Below are 22,034 nucleotides of genomic sequence, written 5' to 3'. Positions count from 1 at the left end.
GTTGCTTTCATTTTTTTTTTTTTTCATTTGCGCACGACTGGTGGAGAGGGCAGTTCTAAAAAAAAGTGAGAGCCAATCTTGTCCCCAGGGCCCGCTTTTCTTTGGTCAGCACCAAGAATATGAACTCTGGCCAAGGCCGATATTTTGAGTATCCTAGCCCATCAGCCGTAAGGGACGGACCATTAGAAATAACCGGAGGAGGGGTAAAAAATTTCCGGTGCAGGAAAGGCCTTGTGTGCAGGATTTTTTTTCTGGGTTCCAAGCTTTGCACGAATAATTTTTTTCGCCTTGAGATACAGTTCTTTTTTGGAACGCATCTTAGATTTATGCAACAATTATCATTTATAGCATTGTTTTTTTTTTTTGCTTTGAGTTGTCCTCTGAATTTAGCGACACATAGGAACCGTTCATTTTTATATCGGGTGGGGCGGGGGAGGGGAAGGGGAGGGGGGCTGAACGGATTTGATAGATAATGCCTGTTAAATATAGTACCCCCCCCCCCCTTTTATTAGAAATTTTTACCCTAGTCTCTCGCCATAAAGGTTGTTCCGTTGCACAATTTTTTTTCAGTCACAACCGCGTGAAGGATTGGCGAAATGCGTGCACGACGAAGAAGATTGTCACAGAGTCTCCTCTAATTTGTTTTCGGCTAAACCCATCTAACTGGTCAATGTGTAAGGTACGAAAAGTTGACTGTGGCACATACCTGTGACTAGAGGATAAAGGCCGTCTTTGAAAATCGTTTGTAATACTTTTGATCGCGGAAAAGGCCGTTTGTGATTTTGATCGAACATAGTACGGCTTGGACGCATTATCAAACATGTGACAATGGTACCGTCCCGGGTACCGTGAAATGTAATTTTGACACCTGCCAACGATAACTTCGATTTGCGTCGAATCTATTACTATTCACAAATTACACCATTTAAAAACAAGAATACTGAAACTTGTAGATTAAAACGTCATTTACACTGCACTGTTAAACGGCTAGGATAGAATGAAATCGGCGAGGATAACTAACTGTTTGTCAAATTTAAACACGCTTATCCGTACAAGTTTTGTTTTATCCCATGATTCCCGTTCCTAGGGACAAAACGAGTTTGCCCTGAAGGCAAGCTGAATAGCACTGTGCACGTAACACCGCTACACCACCGTAGCACAGGGCAAATATGACAATTGATCCACACTATCAAAATGACAAGTCGCCGAGAATCCGTGTGTTACCGTACGTGTGCCTCCACCAATTCTGCGACAATGAATTGGGAGGCGCTTGTCATTTCAATGGGGTCTGCAACTATCATATTTACCATTTTCTGGCATTTCCAAGGCCACCGCCCGAATGCCGTTGTGTTACAGCCACGCTCTCAGTTTTGCCTTAAGGGTAGTTTCAAGTATGCCCTATAACACCACTACATCACCGTAGCACAGGGTAAATATGACTGTCGCTCCACTCTATTAAAATGACAAGTCGCCGAGAATCCGTGTGTTACCGTACGTGTGCCTCCACCAATTCTGCGACAATGAATTGGGAGGCGCTTGTCATTTCAATGAGGTCTGCAACTCTCATATTTACCACTCGCATTTCCAAGGCCACTGCCCGAATGCCTCTGTATTACAGCGCACACTCGAAACTAGCCCCTCGTTTTTAAAACCCTGAAACAAAAGTGACCCGAGCAGGGCAGAGCCGCTTGTTTCGACCTGGACGAAAAAAGGCCTTCCCTTTTAACAAACACAAGTTTGGACAAAAACGTATTTGTGTACAGTTTGTCGTCCCCGTCAATATCTATCCTTCCCGAACCGTTTTACCGTACAGTGTAAATTAATTTTTATTGAATCAAATATGCGTGACAGTATTGTTTTTGTTTGCGAGCGGCGAAGGTCAGAAAATAACATCGTAAATCACTGCAAAACAAAAGAAGGCACATGATTAATTTCATTGTTGTAAGGTTCCACAGTAATAAAACAACTACAAAAATATGAGATTCTTTGCAAGGTACTTCCATATGACTCGTAGTGTGTGAGCAGTACTTTCAGGAAGTACTGTTTATATGGCACTTTTTATTACACTGTACAACCTTCTTATGTTTAACGCTGTGGCTGAAGCCTTAGTTTGTGACCATTGAAATAAAAGCTATAGAGCAGTACTTTCATGTGGTGCTGTTTTTATTTTGTAAAGGTGGGCATAACTTTTAAGTCTGCGGCCAAACCCTAAGTGAGACCATCCGAATAAAAGCTACCGAGAACGTTCATGTAGTAATGTAAGATTATGTCCAAATTCACAGGCAGTTATCTGGTAGGCTAAATAACAAATCAAAATACAAACCTGGCCATTAGAGACATAATAGTCATGGACGTAAAAGAGAATCGCTAATGGCTGGCCCAGGATAACTGAAAGCCACACCAGCATATTGCCATAATTTGGACAGTCCTTTAGAAGCTTTCTACAAATCAACTGAAGTGGTACCTGGTAGAAAATAAAAGAACATCTTTAATGAGTCAAAAGTAAAATCTCCCCCTAAGAAATTTTGCTTTTTATTCATCGCTGTTTAAATGGTTTCTACGAAGTGCTAGTTTCCCTCGCAGCCGTTTTTAGTTTCGGCTGCGAGGGAGACTAACAAAGTGCCACCCTTATTAAAAATTTAATTCGAAACGTTTATTAATTCCACTTATAGGCCCCTCGGATATATGTACCCCTCCCGTTTAGAGGCCCATCCAAAACGTCTTACGAAGTTGTATAAATCCAGGGCTTATAATTGGGATTTTACGGTATTTTGTTATTGTTGGCTTGCAACTGACCCGTTCTCTGCCGCATTCTGTTTTGTTAATTAGCCTGACCAGACCTGGATTGTCACCTTTTTTCTTCGTTTCTCTATCTTTCTGTGCCAGTACATTAAATTAGAGGAATAAAGTTGTTGTTTCATCATACCCTTTTCACTAATTCCTATTACACTTGAACCGTTTTTTGAACCATGTTTACGTTACAGGTCAAATTTAAATTCAGGTTAGTTTTTTTAACCTAGGTTCAATCTTTTTGACCTTTTAAGAAGTCTCGATTGGACAATAAAAATTGCGTGTTACCTTACTTGCAAAGTAAACTTACTTGTGCCAACATCGCTAAGAAAGCCCAGAATCTAAAAAGCCTCAGTGGAACGCTTACTAGTACCTGCAAACAAAATAATGTAATTTGTAATTGTGTTATTTGGCTAGATGCTCTAATGGTATTTCAAACATTTCAAACACACAATGCAAATGCAAGGTACGTACTTCGTGAAAGAAGGCGGAAAGCAGGAAAACTGCAATCTGCGCCTGAAGGGATGAAAAGCCAGCTTTCAGCATCGGCAAATAAAGATGTCTGCAAAATAATAAAAAAGTAATTGTCAAAATAAAAAGAATAATAAATATGTTGGAGTCAATAAGTGAACCAGGGCTTAAAATTCCTTCAAAAATTTAAAAGCATACAAGATAACAACATACCGTCGTGCCCAGCGATGTACTGGAATGTTCCATTTCCGCCAGAAGTAGGCAATATTAGGTGCGTTCCTACATAAACAGAGCAAACAGCAGTTTGTTTCTGTTTCTGTCATATGCAATCAGTTCAGTTTTTCTTTGTTTTTATGTAGTCGTTTAATAAGGTAATATAATCATCCAGCTTGTTTTTTCATCACTTTGAAAACTGGACTCGATGGTTAATGAGGTTTAGGATACTTGGGGACCAGTATCTGGATACAAAAGAGTCACTACAATATACTTTGAAATTGGACACAGAGAAATGCCCTGTTAATTCTTCTCGGAAAAGGACGATAAACCGTAGGTCCCGTCTCCTGTATCTTCAGTCCTCTAACAGGGGACGTTAAAGAACCCACACACTATTCGCAAAGAGTAGGGCATGAAGCTCCCGGTGTTGTGGTCTGGCCTTTACAATTGTTTCTTCAAATTACAGTATATGTAAAGCTCATTTGAACATAAACATATGGAAAATGCGCTATATAAATGCATTATCATTAATTAAAATAGGTGCCCTCCTATTCCAAAACTTAATGAACCCTGATAAATATCTTATTACATACATACCACCAATCCCTGTAGAATGTTCTGTCGCCAAACTTCAACACTTCTGCAACAATATTAAGCCCGCTGTGAAAGAAGGCATAAAAAAACAGGAGCCAAATCAAGTGACTTGGAACCTAAAAAATAAAAAAAAGATGATAACGCATCAGTAAGAAAAATCATGAATTCAGTACAGTTAAACAAATTGACTTGATTGTAAATTGGAATTACACCTGTCTATAAAATTGAATTGCAACAACAGACAAAAAAGAATTAATATTATTTAAGATGCTTGGCTCATGCTCAGTTCATGACTTGATTTCTTTTTACACCCTAATAATCGTAAGCTGTTTCTGACTGAATTACCATGAAAAGATGTCAAAGTATAAACCATCATTTTGTCTTCAGGCCTGGCTTTCTTAGCAGGTGGCTATTTAACTCAAGTTTCTATTTAAAGTTTCCCTGACCTTCCCCTTTTAGGATTTTGCTCAAAAATCCAGCCAACCAGTTTGTATTTGCACACCCTCATGCACACCCTATAAGTCTGTGCATGAGCCTAGCTAGTGGCCCATCAGACTGGAACTTATCCCAGTTTCTGGAGCATGAAGAGATTTAATGTACTTCTACCCTCCCCTGGATGGGATGCTAGCCCATCGCAGGGTTACCCTCAGCATTAATGTCAGTAGCTATTTATACACCTGGGTAAAGACAGGCACCACGAGTAAAGTGCTTTGCCATAGAACACATCACAGTGACCCCCAACCATGGCTCTAACCCAGACCACTCAATCCAGAGTCCAGTACACTTACCATTAGGCCACCATGCATCCCATATTTACACCCTATAGTCTATAAATATGTACATACATAACTACTAAAAAGTTCTGAATAGTTAACTGTGTGGATTAGTTTGTACTTACAGCCAGTTTCATTAATATTTCAAGGCCCCTAGCAAGGTCCATATCCTGTGAGAAAAAAATGCGTTGGGTTTAACACAATTTGTTTATTTACTAGAAATAATTCGACGTATAAATATCACATACAAAAATTTCAAAATTGTATCAAGAATACCAGCTATTTATACCTGTATAGGCTTCCAAGAATTTTTAACAGTAGGAACAATCCACTAAGAAAATGAAAAAAAAAATACGAAAATAAGCAATTTATTATTGGGTTAAATAGAATGATTAAATTATGAGCAAGGTATTCTGCGTTTCTCAGCTTCTAACGATCACCTTTGGTGTATCTAGACTTGTACATGAATACGCTGAATACAGACTCGCTAGAAATGGAATATTAAATCAATGGTCATACGCCCTATGTACAAGATGCTGTTGTTTACTGTTTATAGGGGCAGAAGCATGAAATACATGTAAATTGACATTGATCATGGAATACCTGTTGAATTGCTCCAATCATAATTCCAACTAAAAAGAACTGCAACAAAAAAATATTATTAAAACTAGCAGTTATGGTATATTGCAATTCCTGAGCTTTGATTGGTTAACAGGCAATGGTATATATTAAGTTCATATACCATTGAACACAAATTTGGTAGATAATACGCATCAATGAAAACAGCTGGATAGCTCAAATATTGCAATTCTTTGCGCGTTTTTAAAAGAATTGCAATGTTCCCCATTTCCAACTAACATTCTGCAGCCCCAAAGGATTATTGATGTCAAGCCATTCTCATGCTAATTTACTACAACTATGCAAGAGGCTGCATGAATTTCTTTGATTTTTCATGTATACACAAAGGAGGTATAAAAACCTTAACATCCAGCTCAAAAGACAAAGCGCTCGATCAAAATAATGGAAGAAGCATAATCTTTACAATACAGAATGTATCTCTGAAACCAACTTTCAGCTTTTTATGGAAAAATGGGAAGCGCAATTGCAAGGTACTGTAGGGCAATACAAACAAAACATAATTGCGCAATAGTATTAATGATAAAGACTTACGAATTCAATGATCCTTCTAATGAGGAAGCGCTTTCTTATTCTTGTATAAATTATACAAGAATAAGAAAGCGCTTCCTCATTATGAGCTAAATTTTCCAAGGAATACAAGAATAAAAAAACAGTCAACAGACTTGCACGTGGAAGATTTCAAATCTATATTTGAATCATGAGGTGCCAACGTAACACAACAAAGGAGGAATAAAAACCTAAACATTCAGCTCAAAAGACATTTAAGCAGTCGATCAAAATAACGGAAGAAGGATAATCTTTACAATACAGAATGTGTCTCTGAAACCAACTTTCAGCTTTAATTTGGGGAAAAATGGGAAGCGCAATTGCAAGCAAAGGTACTGTAGGGCAATAGAAACAAAACAATTGTTACACACATGAACATAATTGCGCAATAGTATTAATGATAAAGACTTACGAATTCAATGATCCTTCTGACGAGGAAGTGCTTTCTAATTCTTTTGTTTCTTGGGAAATTCAGTTCATAACACAGTGTAGGCGCAAACAAGAAGTAATACAAATCTGAAACATAACCAATACATACAATCAATTTGAGAATTTTGGCAATTGTATTTCCAGCACATGCAGTTATTGAGGCCTTCCTTACTTCAAAATAGCTAAAACTGTAGCGACAATCTTGCTCCAGAAACTAGCACTAAAAGGGTGTATATTAGCGACAGCGACAACGTTTCCCTCACCAAATAGACGACAGGTGGGTTAGATACGAGCGACAAATCGACATCAGAAACCCTTCTTCTGACAGAAGGAGCGACTTAAATTTTAGTTTCCTTGTCTTAACAAAAAAGCAAGGGCCATATTGTGGGAAGAATCTTTGTACAATCAAGTATCACAGGTATGGGCTAAGTGTGTAAAGAGTGCACGTTTATACACAGGAGTGGCAAATAGTCCTAAAAAAACAGCTTTCGGACGATTAAACAAATTTTTTGTCGATTTATGGGCCTCACAAAATCTACTGTTTTGTTTTCTGTACATGCGTGTAATGCTCACATATTTCCAAGGGAGTTACTCTATACATCGGTATTAAAAAACTGTTACTCCATAGCATGTCAATTAGTACAAAACTCCCATGTTTCACTCATCTTTACATCTTTGTGTGAGGTTGTTAGGATAGACTACCAAGCAGCTGGCAGCAGTTTCAGGTTTTCCATTTGCAAAGTGTCCTGTCAAATTAAAATACAGTTTTTCATAATCGGTCTACAGTAGACGGATGATAAATGTCCCATACAAGGAATGCAGTCATATATGTATGTAGTTAATAAATGCTTCAGAATCTGAACTGAAATAAACATCTCCACTGATGTCAAAGTTTTTATTGAGGCCGCTCTTTTTGAGATTGAAAGTCTACTTTTACTTCTACTGTTTGCTAATGCTCAAACACTGGACACATTGATTGTCGTATAAGAATTCTACAGAGAAAACAATGCTAGCATGATGTTTTTAAGCACCAGTGCTAATGTATACTGAACTATCAAATAAACTGAAACTGATGCTTTTTCTGCAGTTGGTTCCTGAACTTCTTTTTTCCTTTTTTTTTAAGTATAATGTTGATGAAATGTACAAATTAATCTGTCTGTCTGTCTTTCTGCCTATAGTCTGTCTGTCTGTCTGTCTGTCTGCCTGCCTGCCTGCCTGCCTGCCTGCCTGCCTGTCTGTCTGCCTGTCTGCCTGTCTGTCTGCCTGTCTCTCTGTCTGTCTGTCTGTTTGTCTGCCTGTCTGTCTGTCTGCCTGTCTGCCTGTCTGTCTGTCTGTCTGTCTGTCTGTCTGTCTGTCTGCCTGTCTGTCTGCTTGTCTGCCTGTCTGTCTGCCTGTCTGCCTGTCTGTCTTCCTGCGTACGTGACGCCATATTGGATACACGTGTATTTACTTGCTCCGTGAAATTTTGTGAAAATTTGACGAAAATGTCTCACTTATCGTCTCCAGATGCTGTTAACATTTACCAACAGCACTTAGGCTACAACACTGCGAAAAACCAGCTAAAATGGTCTGGTTCGGGCGACGTTTTGAGTAACTTTATTCGATTCATTCTGACCGATGAGATCGACGAATCCTCAATAACAACTGCGGAAGATCATACTCACAATCTTATAACCTACAAAGCCAAAGATGTGATAGTCAAATGGTATACGGCTACTAAAACTCTCCTAATTCAAGACGCTGGAAATGCAAGTTTCAGAGAAAAGATGCTTCGAGTCTTCAACCTGAAACCTCAAATTGAATTACAAGACAGTGTTAATTCCAACATGGCCGCCACTAATGGTGAAGCTTCACCTTCTTCTTCGATTCCATTTGCTACTTCTTATGGAGATGATACCTTCCCATCTTCAGTTTCTATCACTGCTTTTGAGGAAAATGTTTCTGCTCTGCATAAATGCAGTTGTGACTCAGTTTTAAATGAGCTGAGCTCCATGAAGCATTCCATTGCTGAGCTGTCGAAGCGAGTTGCTCAATTTTCGAACCTCGACCCGCCGTTTCCTTCACATTCTATCAGCGATCTAAAAGAGGAAATCACTAGTCTAAAATCTGAACTAAGGGATCAGGCAAAAGCCAACAAATTGCTTGAAATGGAAAGAGATAGCCTTTTAACAGCGCTTCGGCTTCTACAGGAAGATCAATTAAAAGCAAAAGGTCACATCAATGCTGGCACGACGTCGCCGCCTTCTGAGAATATTCCTACTGAGAATATTCCCTGGATCGAAGTTTCTTCCAATCCCAAGAAGAACAGAGAGAAGAAGCCGTCGCCTACCGAGACTGCAGCTGCTAGTATCAAGCCCCAAGAAAATCCGCCTGAATCGAAGCCTAAAAAATCAGTCATTATTCTTGGCGATTCGATGACTAAAAACTTACAAGGTTGGAAAATGTCGAAAGCCGCTCGTGTGGTCTCCAAGTGTTTTCCTGGTAGTTCAGTTGATGATATGCGTCATTATGCGATTCCAACTATCAAGAAGAAGCCAGACGAAATCATCTTGCATGTTGGAACTAATAACATCCCTGAAGCGGAATCTGCTAGGCACATCGCCGAAAAAAATTGTAGATCTTGCCACGTTCATTGAAAAGGAATCGCCTCAGACAAAGGTAACCATATCTAGCTTAATTACTAGGAAGGATAGTGAGGCTTTCAAACCCAAGATTGAAGAAACAAACAAGATATTGAAGAGCTTTGCAACTCAACGAAGCTGGAACTTTATTGATCACAAAACTATTAATGATTCTTGTCTTAACAATGGTGGTTTACACCTAAACAAGAAAGGCCATGGTCTTTTAATCAAAAACATGATTAATTATCTTAAAGTCAATTGATGCTCTTTGAGGGATAATCTATCTTGGGCTCCTAGTGGATTAAATTCTACAAAATCTGCTTTGCCAAAGTCTGCCTCTGTTGAAACCAGACCCAAGGGGAGAATCCCAAGGAAAAGGGGTTTTAAAATGGCTTCTCTCAATATAGCCAGTCTTGTTAAACATATTGATGAACTTAGGATCTTTATGCAAATTGAAGATCTTGACTTACTGGCCATTAATGAGACTAGGCTCGACCAACACGTACCAGATTCACTTGTGATGATCGAGGGCTATAATATTATCAGGAGAGACAGAAAAAGGCATGCAGGGGGTGTTTGTATTTATATAAAGCATAGTATTGATTATAATCTTCATTCTATTGTTGATCTTAATAACATTGAGGCCTTATGCTTAGATATTCGGAAAGAAAATTGTAAGTCTTTCTTCGTCTTATGTTGCTACAGACCACCCAGCTCAGATAATACTTTCTTCACCTCGCTAGAAGCTATTATTGCCAAATTAGATTCTTCTGGAAATGAAATTATTTTGATGGGTGATTTAAATTGTAATTTATTGGCTTCTAATCCTAATAGCAACACCAAAAACCTCAACTATATTGCGGAGCTATTTCAGCTGCACCAGCTGTTAAAAGAACCCACACGTATTACTGAGTCCTCTAGGACTTTAATTGATGTTATATATACTAATAATCTCAAGCATATAGTTGACAGTGGAATTATCCACTTGGGAATTAGTGATCACAGCCTTGTTTATTTAATTAGAAAAATCTCAGTTCCTACAAAATTTAAGCATAGGTATATAGCTTACAGAAGCTACAAGAAATTTAACTCTAGTAGTTTTAGAGAGGAACTGAGTCAACTGCCTTGGGAAATATTAGCTGATTATTCAGATCCTAACCTCATGTGGGCCAAATGGAAAGAACTATTTCTTACTGTAGCTAACAAACATGCACCCATAAAGTCTGGACGAGTGCGTAATAAGAACTCACCTTGGATAAATTCTGAAATTCGTAAACTGATTATAGAGAGGGATTGCCTTAAGAAACAAGCAATAAAGACTGGCAATCCAGATGACTGGATTAAGTTTAAGAAAGTCAAAAATAAGACAAATTGCATTATTAAGGAGACTAAAGCTAATTATTATAAAACCAATATTGACTCAAACTCTGGCAACCCTCGTGCAATCTGGAAAACATTAAATGAATTAATGGGTCGTAATGCCAAAAGCAGCGGTATTAATAGCATTAAGATTGATAGTGTTGCAGTCACCGACTCGCAACAAATTTGTGAGCTAATGAACTCTCATTTCACTTCTGTTGGAACTAAGCTTGCTTCATCGTTTTTTTTTTTTTTTTTTTTTTTGTTGTTGTCCAACTCTGATTATAGCTTTGTTGACTATCTAAAGTCAGTTGACTGTGATTTTAAATTAAAGTCCATTACAGCTAAGTGCGTTTTCGACCTAATAAACAAATTAGATGTTGCCAAGGCAACTGGATTAGATGGCATAACAAGTAAATTATTAAAGGAGGCTGCTCCTGTAATATCGCATTCTTTATGCTTAATTTTCAATGCTTCTATAACGAGTGGTATCTTCCCTGATCAGTGGAAGTATGCTAAAGTCTCCCCAATACATAAGAAAGATAACACTGATGATCTCAACAATTATAGACCTATATCGGTCATTTCTGTTATTGCTAAGCTTTTTGAAAGAATCATCTATAATCAGCTATATGATTACCTTAAGGTAAATTCCCTTTTATCAAATTGCCAGTCTGGGTTTCGTTCCCTGTATTCTACTCTTACTTCGTTATTAGATGCTACTAATGAATGGTTCTTCAATATTGACAATGGTCTCTTAAACTCTGTTGTCTTTCTTGATTTAGCCAAGGCATTTGACACAGTTGACCACAGCATTTTGCTTGCCAAATTAGAGATGTATGGTATCTCTGGAACAGCGCATCAATGGTTTCATTCATATCTTTCTAATCGCAAGCAAAAATGCTACTTAAATGGCTGTCTATCAGAGTTCTCAGATATCCCTTGTGGTGTTCCTCAAGGATCTATCCTCGGCCCTCTGTTGTTTTTATTATACATCAATGATTTACCCAATTGCTTAAATTTCTCAGCCCCAAGAATGTTTGCAGATGACACTAATTTAACCATTTCTGGTAAAAATTATTTTGAATTACAGAATGGTACAAATCATGATTTGGAAAATATTAGACAGTGGCTCTTAGCAAACAAACTGAGTTTAAACACCACTAAAACAGAATTTTTAATTATTGGCTCTAATTACAATCTTGCCAACCTTGGCTATTCTCCTGAGATCAGGTTAGGTGATACAAGTATAAAACGTGTCTACTCTGCTAAATCTCTTGGTGTTTATATTGATGATCGTTTATCATGGTCCACTCATATTAACCATGTGGCAAAAAAGGTCTCATCTGCAATCGGGGGCTTGAGACGAATAAGGCAATTCGTTAATGATGATACTCTTATAACTATTTATAATTCCCTTATCCAGCCATCTTTTGACTATTGTGATTTGGTATGGGATAATTTATCTAAAGGTCTAGCAACCAGATTACAAAAATTACAGAATAGGGCTGGTAGGGTTATTTTAAGGGCTACCTATGATGTAAGCTCAAAGGATGTTTTAAAGGAACTTGGGTGGTCTGATCTTAAAACCCGAAGAGCTAAGCATAAGGCCACTCAAATGTTTAAAATTTCTACTGGTGAAGCCCCATCCTATTTAACTGACAGATTTTGCAAAGTCGAGGCAAGAAATCCTTACAATATTAGGAACAGTGAATTAAATATTAATTTACCATTACCGAAAACTGATTTTTTAAAAAAGAGTTTTCTTTATGCTGGTCCTAAATTGTGGAATTCCTTGCCTAATTCAATTAAGTCAGCTAAATCTCTTGCAGCCTTTAAAAGAGGACTGGAAGATATTGACTTTGATATGTTACTATCTTCTTATTGATAGCTTGTCCCACTCTAATATTTATGTGTTATTTAACTCTATTTAAATTTTTAAATCTCACTCGGCTTTCATGAAAACCAATGTAATTGATGGAATTCCGAGGTTAAATAAAGTATCACTCACACTCACACTCACTCACTCTGTCTGTCTGTCTGTCTGTCTGTCTGTCTGTCTGTCTGTCTGCCTGCCTGCCTTCCTGTCTGCCTGTCTGTCTGCCTGCCTGTCTGCCTGTCTGTCTGTCTGCCTGTCTGTCTGTCTGCCTGTCTGCCGGTCTGTCTGTCTGTCTGTCTGTCTGTCTGCCTGTCTCTCTGTCTCTCTGTCTGTCTGTCTGTCCATCTGTCTGTCTGTCTGCTTGCTCTCTGTCTGCCTGTCTGTCTGTCTGTCTGTCTGCCTGCCTGCCTGTCTGTCTGTCTGTCTGCCTGACTGTCTGCCTGTCTCTCTCTCTGTGTGTGTCTGTATGTATTCTTCATTTGAAAAATTGTAAAACTTAGTACAGTAGTATGTAAAATGTTTTAAACACAACAGCCAATATCCAAAAAAATCTGAAAGCCGTTGATTATGACAGGATGGGTAGACTGGTAATTGACTTACCATCCTTCTCAGGTTGTTTCATTAGTCCTGACCTGTGCCAAAGATTGACGCTGATGAAACTTACCAGCTTCAGCCATACAACAGTGTAACACATGACGGCAATCAGTGCTGCCCCTGCAATACAGTAAGGGTTGTTAAAAAATTAATTTAATCATTAATAATTTCATAATATTTTAGTTAGATTTTTTAATATCTTAGTTGCATCAACAACGGACAATGACTACAGAGAAGAAAGGAAGTAGTATTCCAACGCAGTGTGCAAAGAATTTCTGTTTGATACTCATAGGCAAGTACATTTTTGGACTTTTAAATTGGCATTTGAAGTAAAGACACTAAAAAGACCTTTTGACTAGCACACAGTGATGGGAACTTCCCCAAAGGGCAAGTTGGAAAATTCACTTTCTTTGCGCCCAAGCTACCAAGGTGGCAGGGAATTTGGAGGAATTGAGAAACATTTTGCCACATTTCATAGCACAGAGGCAGGACGAGAGAGGTATGTTGTAGAAGTTGCCTGGAGTAAAAGGTATGTAAAGCAGGAAGTGCTGTATTGCAGACAGCTACCTTAACCCCACCCACTCTCTATGTACAATTGTTTGGTTGAAGCTGGTTAGTTACATAAGTGTCAAACAAAGACTGACACTAATATAGCTTACCAGCTTCAACCAGACTACAGTGTACAATGTGACGGCAATCAGTTATGCCCCAACAACACAGTTAAAGACAGTTGAAATATTTAATCATTATAATAATTTCATAATATTTTTTATAGTTAAATTATTTTAATATCTTTAAATCAACAAATTGAAAACATATTAACTAGAGAGAAGGAAGGAAGTGGTATTTCCAAGGCAGCTAGTGTGCAAAGAAATTCTACTTGATAAGCAAGTACATGTTTGAACTTAAAATTGGCATTTGAAGTATAAGACACAAAAAAGGACCTTTTGACTAGCGCACAGTGATTGGAACTTCCCCAAATAGCAAGTTGGAAAATTCACTTTCTTTGCACCCAAGCTACCAAGGTTACAGGGAACTGAGAGAAATTGAGAAACATTTTGCCATATTTCATAGCACAAAGGCAGGAAAAGAGAGGTAGAAGTTACCTGGAGTAAAAGGTCTATGAAGCAGAAAGTGCTGTAGAAACAGCTTTTCAATGTTGGACAAAATTTAACGTATGTAGAACTTTTCTACTCACATGGTGGAGGACGAAAAACTGACACCACAGTACATGCCACTATGAGCATGCACAGTAAAGAGAAAATATGGACACAACGTCCAAAAGGCTCAGATATTTTGCCCTAAACAGGAATGGAAAGAGATCATGAGATTTGATTATATGTTGCTCATTTTTTAATGTACTTTAAACTTAAGTGAATGGTAATCTTGAATTAAAAATAAAGTTCATTATTATGTCATGTCTGACCACATTTTTGTTTTGCCACAGGCGTCCCAAACTCACGATTCGAGAAATCGATCGAATAAACGATTTATGAAATCATATGAATGATTTATGCGAGCCTATGAATGATTTATGTAAGCGTACGAGTGATTTACTTTTAGCACATCGAGTGGGACGTGACTGCTTGAAGTCGCGCGGTGTTGTGTTACAATTTAGACCGTTGGAGATTTGAGCGCTCTATAAGACTTTGTATGGAGTTTAAAATAACGCGGAATAAAAGCACTTGACGAAATAAAATTTAAAATTTTTTTCAATGTACTCACCTTTCTTGAATTCTGTTGTCCTTTTGGGCTATTTCATCGTTTTTGGGGGGGTTTTCAGGTTCTAGTCGTACCCTTCATAAGACGAAGTACATTTTCTTTATTTCATTGAAAAAAATTTAAAATTTTATTTCGTCGAGCGCTTTTATTCCGCGTTATTTTAAACTCCATACAAAGTCTTATAGAGCGCTCAAATCTCCAACGGTCTTAATTGTAACATAACACCGCGCGACTTCAAGCAGTCACGTCCCACTCGATGCGCTAAAAATAAATCACTCGTACGCTTACATAAATCATTCATACGCTCGCATAAATCATTCATATGATTTCATAAATCGTTTATTGGATCCATTTCTCGAATCGTGAGTTTGGGACGCCTGTGGTTTTGCCTGACCAATGTCCTTTCAGCTTCAACGAAAAAATATTAATTTACAGCCTTGACAAGTTTCCTGGTTTTTAGTAGCATGTGCAGATTATTTTGCTCTAGCTGGTACATGTGAAATATCCCAGCTTGGTGTCGACATTTGAACATAATCAACACGTAAAATAATGATGGTTATGGTACTTACTGAAGCCAGCAATTTTTCAGTGAAGAACGTGATTTGAACAAATACATTTAAAACTGAAAAGCAACAACAAAATTATTACAAAATCAACAACATTTATTTTGAGTAACATACACCGTACAATCATTGATCAACAGGAACACAGGGGGATGATATTTGATAAATAATTACTGAGGCTCACAGCATTATTTGGTATATTGCAGGCAACTGAGGGTGCAGGCCAAAGCAATATACCCAATATTATTTAAAATGTTGGGGCTTACAGCATTATTGGGTATATAATATTTAAAATGTTGTGAGCTGAAGTAATTATCTTTTATAACTACTGCTCCTTAAAACTATTTTTCTCTCGTTGCATAACATCAACGATTTCATTTGCTTCCACACTGATGTTTTGGTTCATGCATGGCTGCAATCGTTGATGTATTGCAGAGAGAGAAGAATAGGATTTTAGGGCCGGTCAGTAACTATAATATTGCAATACTATTATTGGTGTAGTCAATCAATCTCTGCACAGCACTGAATAGTATGGAACAATTTTAACACCAGAAATTTTATAACAAGCTAATACTTAAATGTATGGAGTATTAGCTACCTTTCCATGTCACAAAACTTTGATACCAGTCTCAATTTTCTTTATACTGACTTTATTAATGAATATTTAGGAGAATTTCACTTTTAAATAATTTACTTAACGTAAAATGTATATTACTTGATAATGTACTGGTACTACATGACTATTTGTTGCTATATCTAAACAAGGTCGAGACTGCCGGCTAATGTCATTTTTAGCAAATATAAGAGTGAACATTATGTACCACTTAATCTAAATAGTGTACTTACAGATCACAAGAGATGCTGATGGCCAGCGGTAAGGATCTTCCAGAAATATTGTCTTTACTTGTATTGGATCAATGAGAACGCCATATCTACATAGAACGTAACAAAGGCAACTGAGTTTTGTGACACAACTGACAAGGTTCAGAGGTGAAGTTTATTTCACTCAGAATATAAACTTAGCATGTTGAACCCACTTTATGAAGTACTAAAAATAATACCCGGTATATCTTAATATATCACATATAGAAGCTAAACTATTATATACTTGGTTTGCAACCATGTGACAAGGCGGCCATGTTGTTAAACAAAACAATGTCTTTTTGCCAGAATTTGCATGCATGATAAAAAAGTTAAACAGCCAGCGGAGAGAAACGGTTTGTTTTTGTCCACCAGCATGGCTGCTGTGACGTCAGCTGCAAACCAGCAAATGCTAATTTATGATTATTGGTAATGCATGATTGTATGAATTAAAAAAAAACAACTTACTTTAGCACATTGTCCAGTGTTAATGCACTGGACAATGTGCTAAAGTAAGTTTTTTTTTTTTTCGCTTCTCGCCTCGCCCGGCCTCCTCCCCCCACAAATATTTTTTTTTGCTTCAAGCTCAACGAACTCTTAGAAAAAAAAAATCCGCTTCTAGCTCAACGAACTCTGCGAAAAAATAGGAACTGCTCGTAGTTTAGTGACAAGGCGGCCATGTTGGTGAACAAAACAATTATATTTTTTTCCCAGAATTTGCATACATGATAAAAAAAGTTAAATTCCCAGCGGAGAGGAATGATTTGTTTTTGTCCACCAACATGGCTGCTGTGATGTCAGCTGCAAACCAGCAATATTAATTTATGAATTTAAATAAAAACTTACTTAAGCACATTGTCCAGTGCTACTCTGACATTTGACAGAATCTGCAATATAAATAAACAAATCTTTACTACAGTGTACGTTTATGTAGGTACCACAGAAAAACAAGATTATTGTACCACCTTCCCTACCCTTTTGCAAAATAAATATTATCACAGCCTTAAACTGCCAAGCTAAAAAAACAAAAATTATAATTTTCTACTCCTTTAAGCCAAAATTTTCCAGATATGTCCAGGATTGAACGCTAATGAGATGCACGTTCCTCATGACAAGCATCACAAAGTGTCCTGATAAATAAAAGTTCACCAAAACACACCAAAATTTGTCAAATATGAAGTAATATGGAAATGCCATATAGCGCAATCAAACATGAAGTACTCATTAAACAATACTTGCGTTCAATCCTGGACATAAGTGGCTAAAATAAAATAAAAAAGAAAACAGAATATTTGTAAAAAGCCACCCGCTTTGAAAAATCCTGGATCAACCCCTGCTCTTACCAGCAGAATAAGTCATAAGTTAACTAGCCCTCTGTAATTGACAAAACCACTCGTTGATGTTAAAATCGATTAAAAGGTCTGGAATTTGAGAGAATTTGGGTTCGTAACAGTTCGGCCACTCCATTTTGTGTTTCTACAGTCGTTTCCACTCATTTGAACGTTGATCCTGAAGTTAAGGTTACTTTCTGTTCACTGAATTATTGCCTTTGAAAGTAATCACCCAGCTTTGGACCAGTGATCAGCGACGTTCACAACACGGCACGTGACAGCGACTACGTGACAGCCAATTCAATGCATTGAATTGCTGTTAGGGTGGGGATAAATTGGCTGGTTTTTGGCAGGAAATTTCGAATTACAAATCATTTTGATTAGAAAAAATTTCGATTTAAAAATCTTCGCTTGACAAACCGAAGAATTACACACTTCCACGACTACCCTGCCCCCACCCCCCACCACACGCGGTCATATTGAATGTTTGCGAAACCGCTGGTTAGAGAAACTGCGGCCTGACTGCCTGCACCATGGCAACCTAGCTCGCTCGCTTGGGTTCGCTTGGCTGTTAATTTTCTTAGATGAACTTTTCGAAAAAATCGTATAAATGACCGACTTCAAGCAACTTCCAGAGTTATGAATGAAAACTGGAATTTTATTAAACCTTCAGTGTGTCACAATCCGGGGGACGGGGACCTGCCCACCCTAGAAAGCCACCACGATTAAAGTTGTGCATATTAATTCTAGTTTTTGATCAGAAATGCTGTTTTTCATAGGCAATACTGTTTTATTTTCTTTCTGCAAACTTGTACTGTTTTTAAACAGCATACAGTATACTTTGTTAAAAAAGAGGGCCGAATGCATGCATCAAATTGATGCATTATTATATGGCCACAACAAACAGTTTGGCAATGTAAAAACAGCGATGTCTTTATATTCCGACTTTAAAAAAAATACTTCTAGGCAGCGCCACTAGTTAAAATTCAAAGCTTTTTAATTGAGCTGCAGGTCTTGACTCAACTACGAAAAAATTTCTAAAATTTGCACTAAAAAAATTGGCGAGCGAAAAGTGGGCCGGGCATTCCTCACGGGGCTCGCTTGTTTCTTTGCCTGTAAAAAATGTCATTACATTTAATGTACGCTAATACCTTTCAGTTGAGGTTTTACAGGCTGGGTGAGACTACTTATCACCTTACCTTAAGGTCGCGGGGGACACCTTAGGCTCATCATTATGCATTTATTTAAAGCGTATGCACGAAGTTCGACGACTGACATCGAGAACTTTACGACGAGATATTTGCATAAAAAAATATGAGCACGCGGGCGTGATTTGATGTGTTTGCGTCTGACATTGTTTGTCTCTTTGAAAACGCATTGTTCTCATCATAAAAGCGTGGAATATAATTACCATAATTACCATTTTGAAACCGTTTTTTGATCGGGACACCTTCGGAAATCTCAAAGTTTGGACTTTTCTGACAATTTTGTGGCAGAGAATTCAGCGCGGATATAGAACTTCATGAGCTGCCACTGCAGAGAAGTAAACTAGGAATACTGTAGTGTGTCATAACAGAGGCGGAATTTTAAAAGAGCGCTTTTAGAAAGAGGTAGAAGGCATTCAATTAAAATTTGCGCATTTAAACCGCCATAACTTGCTGGAAAACTTTAAATTAAAAAATCCGCTTCTGTTATGACACTCTAGAGATATCGACTGATTAGTTTTTGACAAGATCACAGTATGCTGTCTCCTACTCGTTCTAAAAACTCTGCCACGAAATCATGTTCTTCCCAATTTGGCAGTATCGTGGCTATAACATCGCCGTAGGTACAATCTACCAAATAAAAGATGACATACATAATCTTTTAACATTTCTTTATGTCTCTGTAAAATTTGAGCTTAATCGCATTCATAACAGCCGAGGAATAAGCGTTTTAAAAGATGCAGGTCAAGCAAAATTTCGCTTCATGAATTTATTCATGCTGTATATATCCCCCGCGACCTTAATCCTTTCCTTTGTTGTTTCTTGCGTGAAATTATATACGAACCGTCAACTTTTATCAGTTTTTACTTTTACATGGTGGTTGTTTTTTTTTCATGATTTTCTTGACACATACGTAAATGTGAAACAGACTGGAAACGAGCTGATCCGGCGGCCGCGTTTTTTGGCGCGAAACTTTGAGGGAAGACGCTATGTTTTCTCCAATCAGATGCGAGCTTTACAAAGTAGCAATATTATTGTCCTGAAAACAGAAATATCTCTGCAGGAATTCCTCAGCAAGTTTTCTAACCTAACAGAGCACAAAATGTCCACCCGCAAAATGTATACCCGCTCTAGGTTTTACCTTATACTGATACATGCCTTATGTTATACGGGGATTGTTTTTCGAACTTTTCTTGTGACTTACCAACAGTACAAAACCCAAGTTCAAGAAACCTTTGAAGTTGCCAAAGGTGCTGGAGGTGATTAACGACTCAGAATAATCGTGAACCCTGGAATTAAAGAGAAAAAAATCAATTAATGTGAAACCGTGTTGTGGAAAAACAAATAAAACAAACCGTTTTTACAAGCTAATGCTTGGACGACTTAAACGCAAACTTACTTGGAAAAACTTTCGGAATTCTTTTGAACCCGTTTGGGCGGGGATGCCGATACAGTAAGAGGGGGAAAATTCATTTTGTATTCCCGCGTCTGCTCAGCATCGCTACACTGACAACCGATTTGATTCGATAATTGTCGCTTATGCATTGTGACGTCATTAATCAGCGCGTGCTATCAAATGCAGTAAAAACTTTGTAGGGGAGGGGACATATTTAGCCTCTGAATGACAGTACTTGTTTGAAACTCGGTCTGCGTTGTTTGTTTTTTTTATCGCAGTGATGCTCTCAATGATCTCTTAGACCAAAATATCTTAGAAACCGCACCCCACGGTGACAAACAGAAATGAGCAAGCCGCGCGTTCAGTTGACAAAACAACCGGGAAGTTTTGGTTGTACACGCCCCTACAAGCTTTAAAATGTATCACCCAACGGCTCATTTCGGTGAATATCGTTCGGAAAGCATATTATCTTCTCAGATTATTGTTAGTAAAATGTCACCTAGAACTTTCATATGGGAATTGGGAAATACAGACGAAGCTCTCTTAGGGCCTGTTTATATGGAGGAGAGTTGTCCTATCTTTTGCCGAGCGTTTATATGAAAAAGTTGTCCCTATTGACCGAGCCAAAACTTGGCCCTCTCGGTTCAAAAGACTGGCGAGAGTTATTTTAAAACATCTATTATGTCTGCCTTTTTTAAATCAGGAACGCTGAAACATCGACTACGACTATTTTTTGGACAAATTTACCGCCGACTTCGATTTCAATGTATCTGCAATTTTGTTTTGGTCGACTGCAGCGTTTGCGCAAGCTCTGTATGTGTCAACTTGTCCCTGGTAGGCGAGGCGAAAATAACCAAACTGTTTATATGGAAAAAAGTTGGCTCGCTCCCCAGGGTCACCCTACCTTCAAAGCGAGTGACCCTCCACCCAGGGTCACCCTGCCCCCCGAGCCAACTTTGCAATTTCTCATATAAACGGTTCGCAGCTATTTATAAAGAAACGTATGAAAAGCTCTCTCGCCTGGGGTGGCTCGGTATGGAGGGTAACCCTCCTACCAGGGACAACTTTCCGCCATATAAACGGGCCCTAAGGCGAAAAGCACGAAAAATGGTGGGGAGCGCGCTTTCGTTTCGATTCTCTCCAGGCTCCGCGCGCTTACTTTTCACCTCTCCCCATTTCCCAGCCAGTACGGAACACGAAAGAGGCCTCTGCGGAGGAAAGTGTTGATACATGACTAAGTGAGAATACAGCTTTTCCACACAGGCTAGAATGTCATTTCACAATTTGAAAGGTCTTGAAAGGGCTACATGCCACTCTCTACTAAAAGAGTAATTAATAAAAAAGGGACGAATTCATCCAGTAAAGATGTTGCACGAGGCCGTAACCTTACACATTACGGAAAACTGTCAAAAACGTTCTTTCATTTCAACTGAGAACGTCAAATCTGTTGTTAGTTGTTGTATTAATCGATTCATCTCATCTAAAAGATTTGAATAGCGGATTAGAATCCGAAAACATTCTTACAAAGAATTTTAATGTTATCTTACAATAAGAATTTGAAGAATCCTCACACAGGAATGCAAGAAGCTCACCCCATTGTGTAACGTGTCACGTGACACGAGGAAAACTGAGGACTACAGTAAATCTTCAATAACTTTTTAGAGGTGCTTGTAAATAGAGGGGACGGATTGGTGGGGGAGGGAAAGGGGGATTTAATAGAGCGGTTGCAGCTCGTAAAACATGATGGCAAATACGAACAAATTAAAAAACAGAAAGGCTGACCGTACGGTAGAGGAATTGAACTTGTATATTTTCTTCCAATATTTCGTCAGGCATGGCCTGACTTCATCAGGGAATGAACAACTAAATAAAAATCTTTACAGTTTAAACAACCTAGGCTAAAGATAATAAGATTACAATTCAAAAATAACCGTTGAAATAGAACTAACGGAAAACAAAATAGGATTATAATTACAAGATAAGGTAAAACAAACGGTGATACTCTAAATACATAATATGCTGTATTAAATTCCTTCTCTTCTGGGCTT

At 38.1% G+C, this 22,034-nt stretch overlaps 1 protein-coding gene across 1 annotated transcript; it reads right to left on the bottom strand.

Annotated features, from left to right (window-relative positions):
* Positions 1-937: 937 nt before the first annotated feature.
* Positions 938-20,117, bottom strand: LOC144651509 (diacylglycerol O-acyltransferase 1-like). The gene is made up of 18 exons (XM_078511470.1): positions 19,990-20,117; positions 19,795-19,879; positions 16,901-16,941; positions 16,040-16,125; positions 15,200-15,252; positions 14,107-14,209; positions 12,915-13,028; positions 7,127-7,201; positions 6,439-6,542; positions 5,445-5,483; positions 5,131-5,172; positions 4,967-5,011; positions 4,072-4,184; positions 3,475-3,540; positions 3,265-3,352; positions 3,101-3,163; positions 2,324-2,464; positions 938-1,902 (listed from the first exon to the last, which is right to left on the bottom strand). The coding sequence occupies exons 1-18, from the start codon at positions 20,061-20,063 to the stop codon at positions 1,900-1,902; spliced, it is 1,335 nt and encodes a 444-aa protein (XP_078367596.1). The 5' UTR covers positions 20,064-20,117; the 3' UTR covers positions 938-1,899.
* Between the last annotated feature and the right edge of the window lie 1,917 nt (positions 20,118-22,034).

Source organism: Oculina patagonica, chromosome 4, assembly GCF_052425735.1.
Source record: "Oculina patagonica isolate OP01 chromosome 4, crgOcupat, whole genome shotgun sequence".
NCBI lineage: Eukaryota > Metazoa > Cnidaria > Anthozoa > Scleractinia > Oculinidae > Oculina > Oculina patagonica.
Note: the sequence above shows the minus strand (reverse complement) of the source record. Positions and strands in the feature narration are given on the sequence as shown.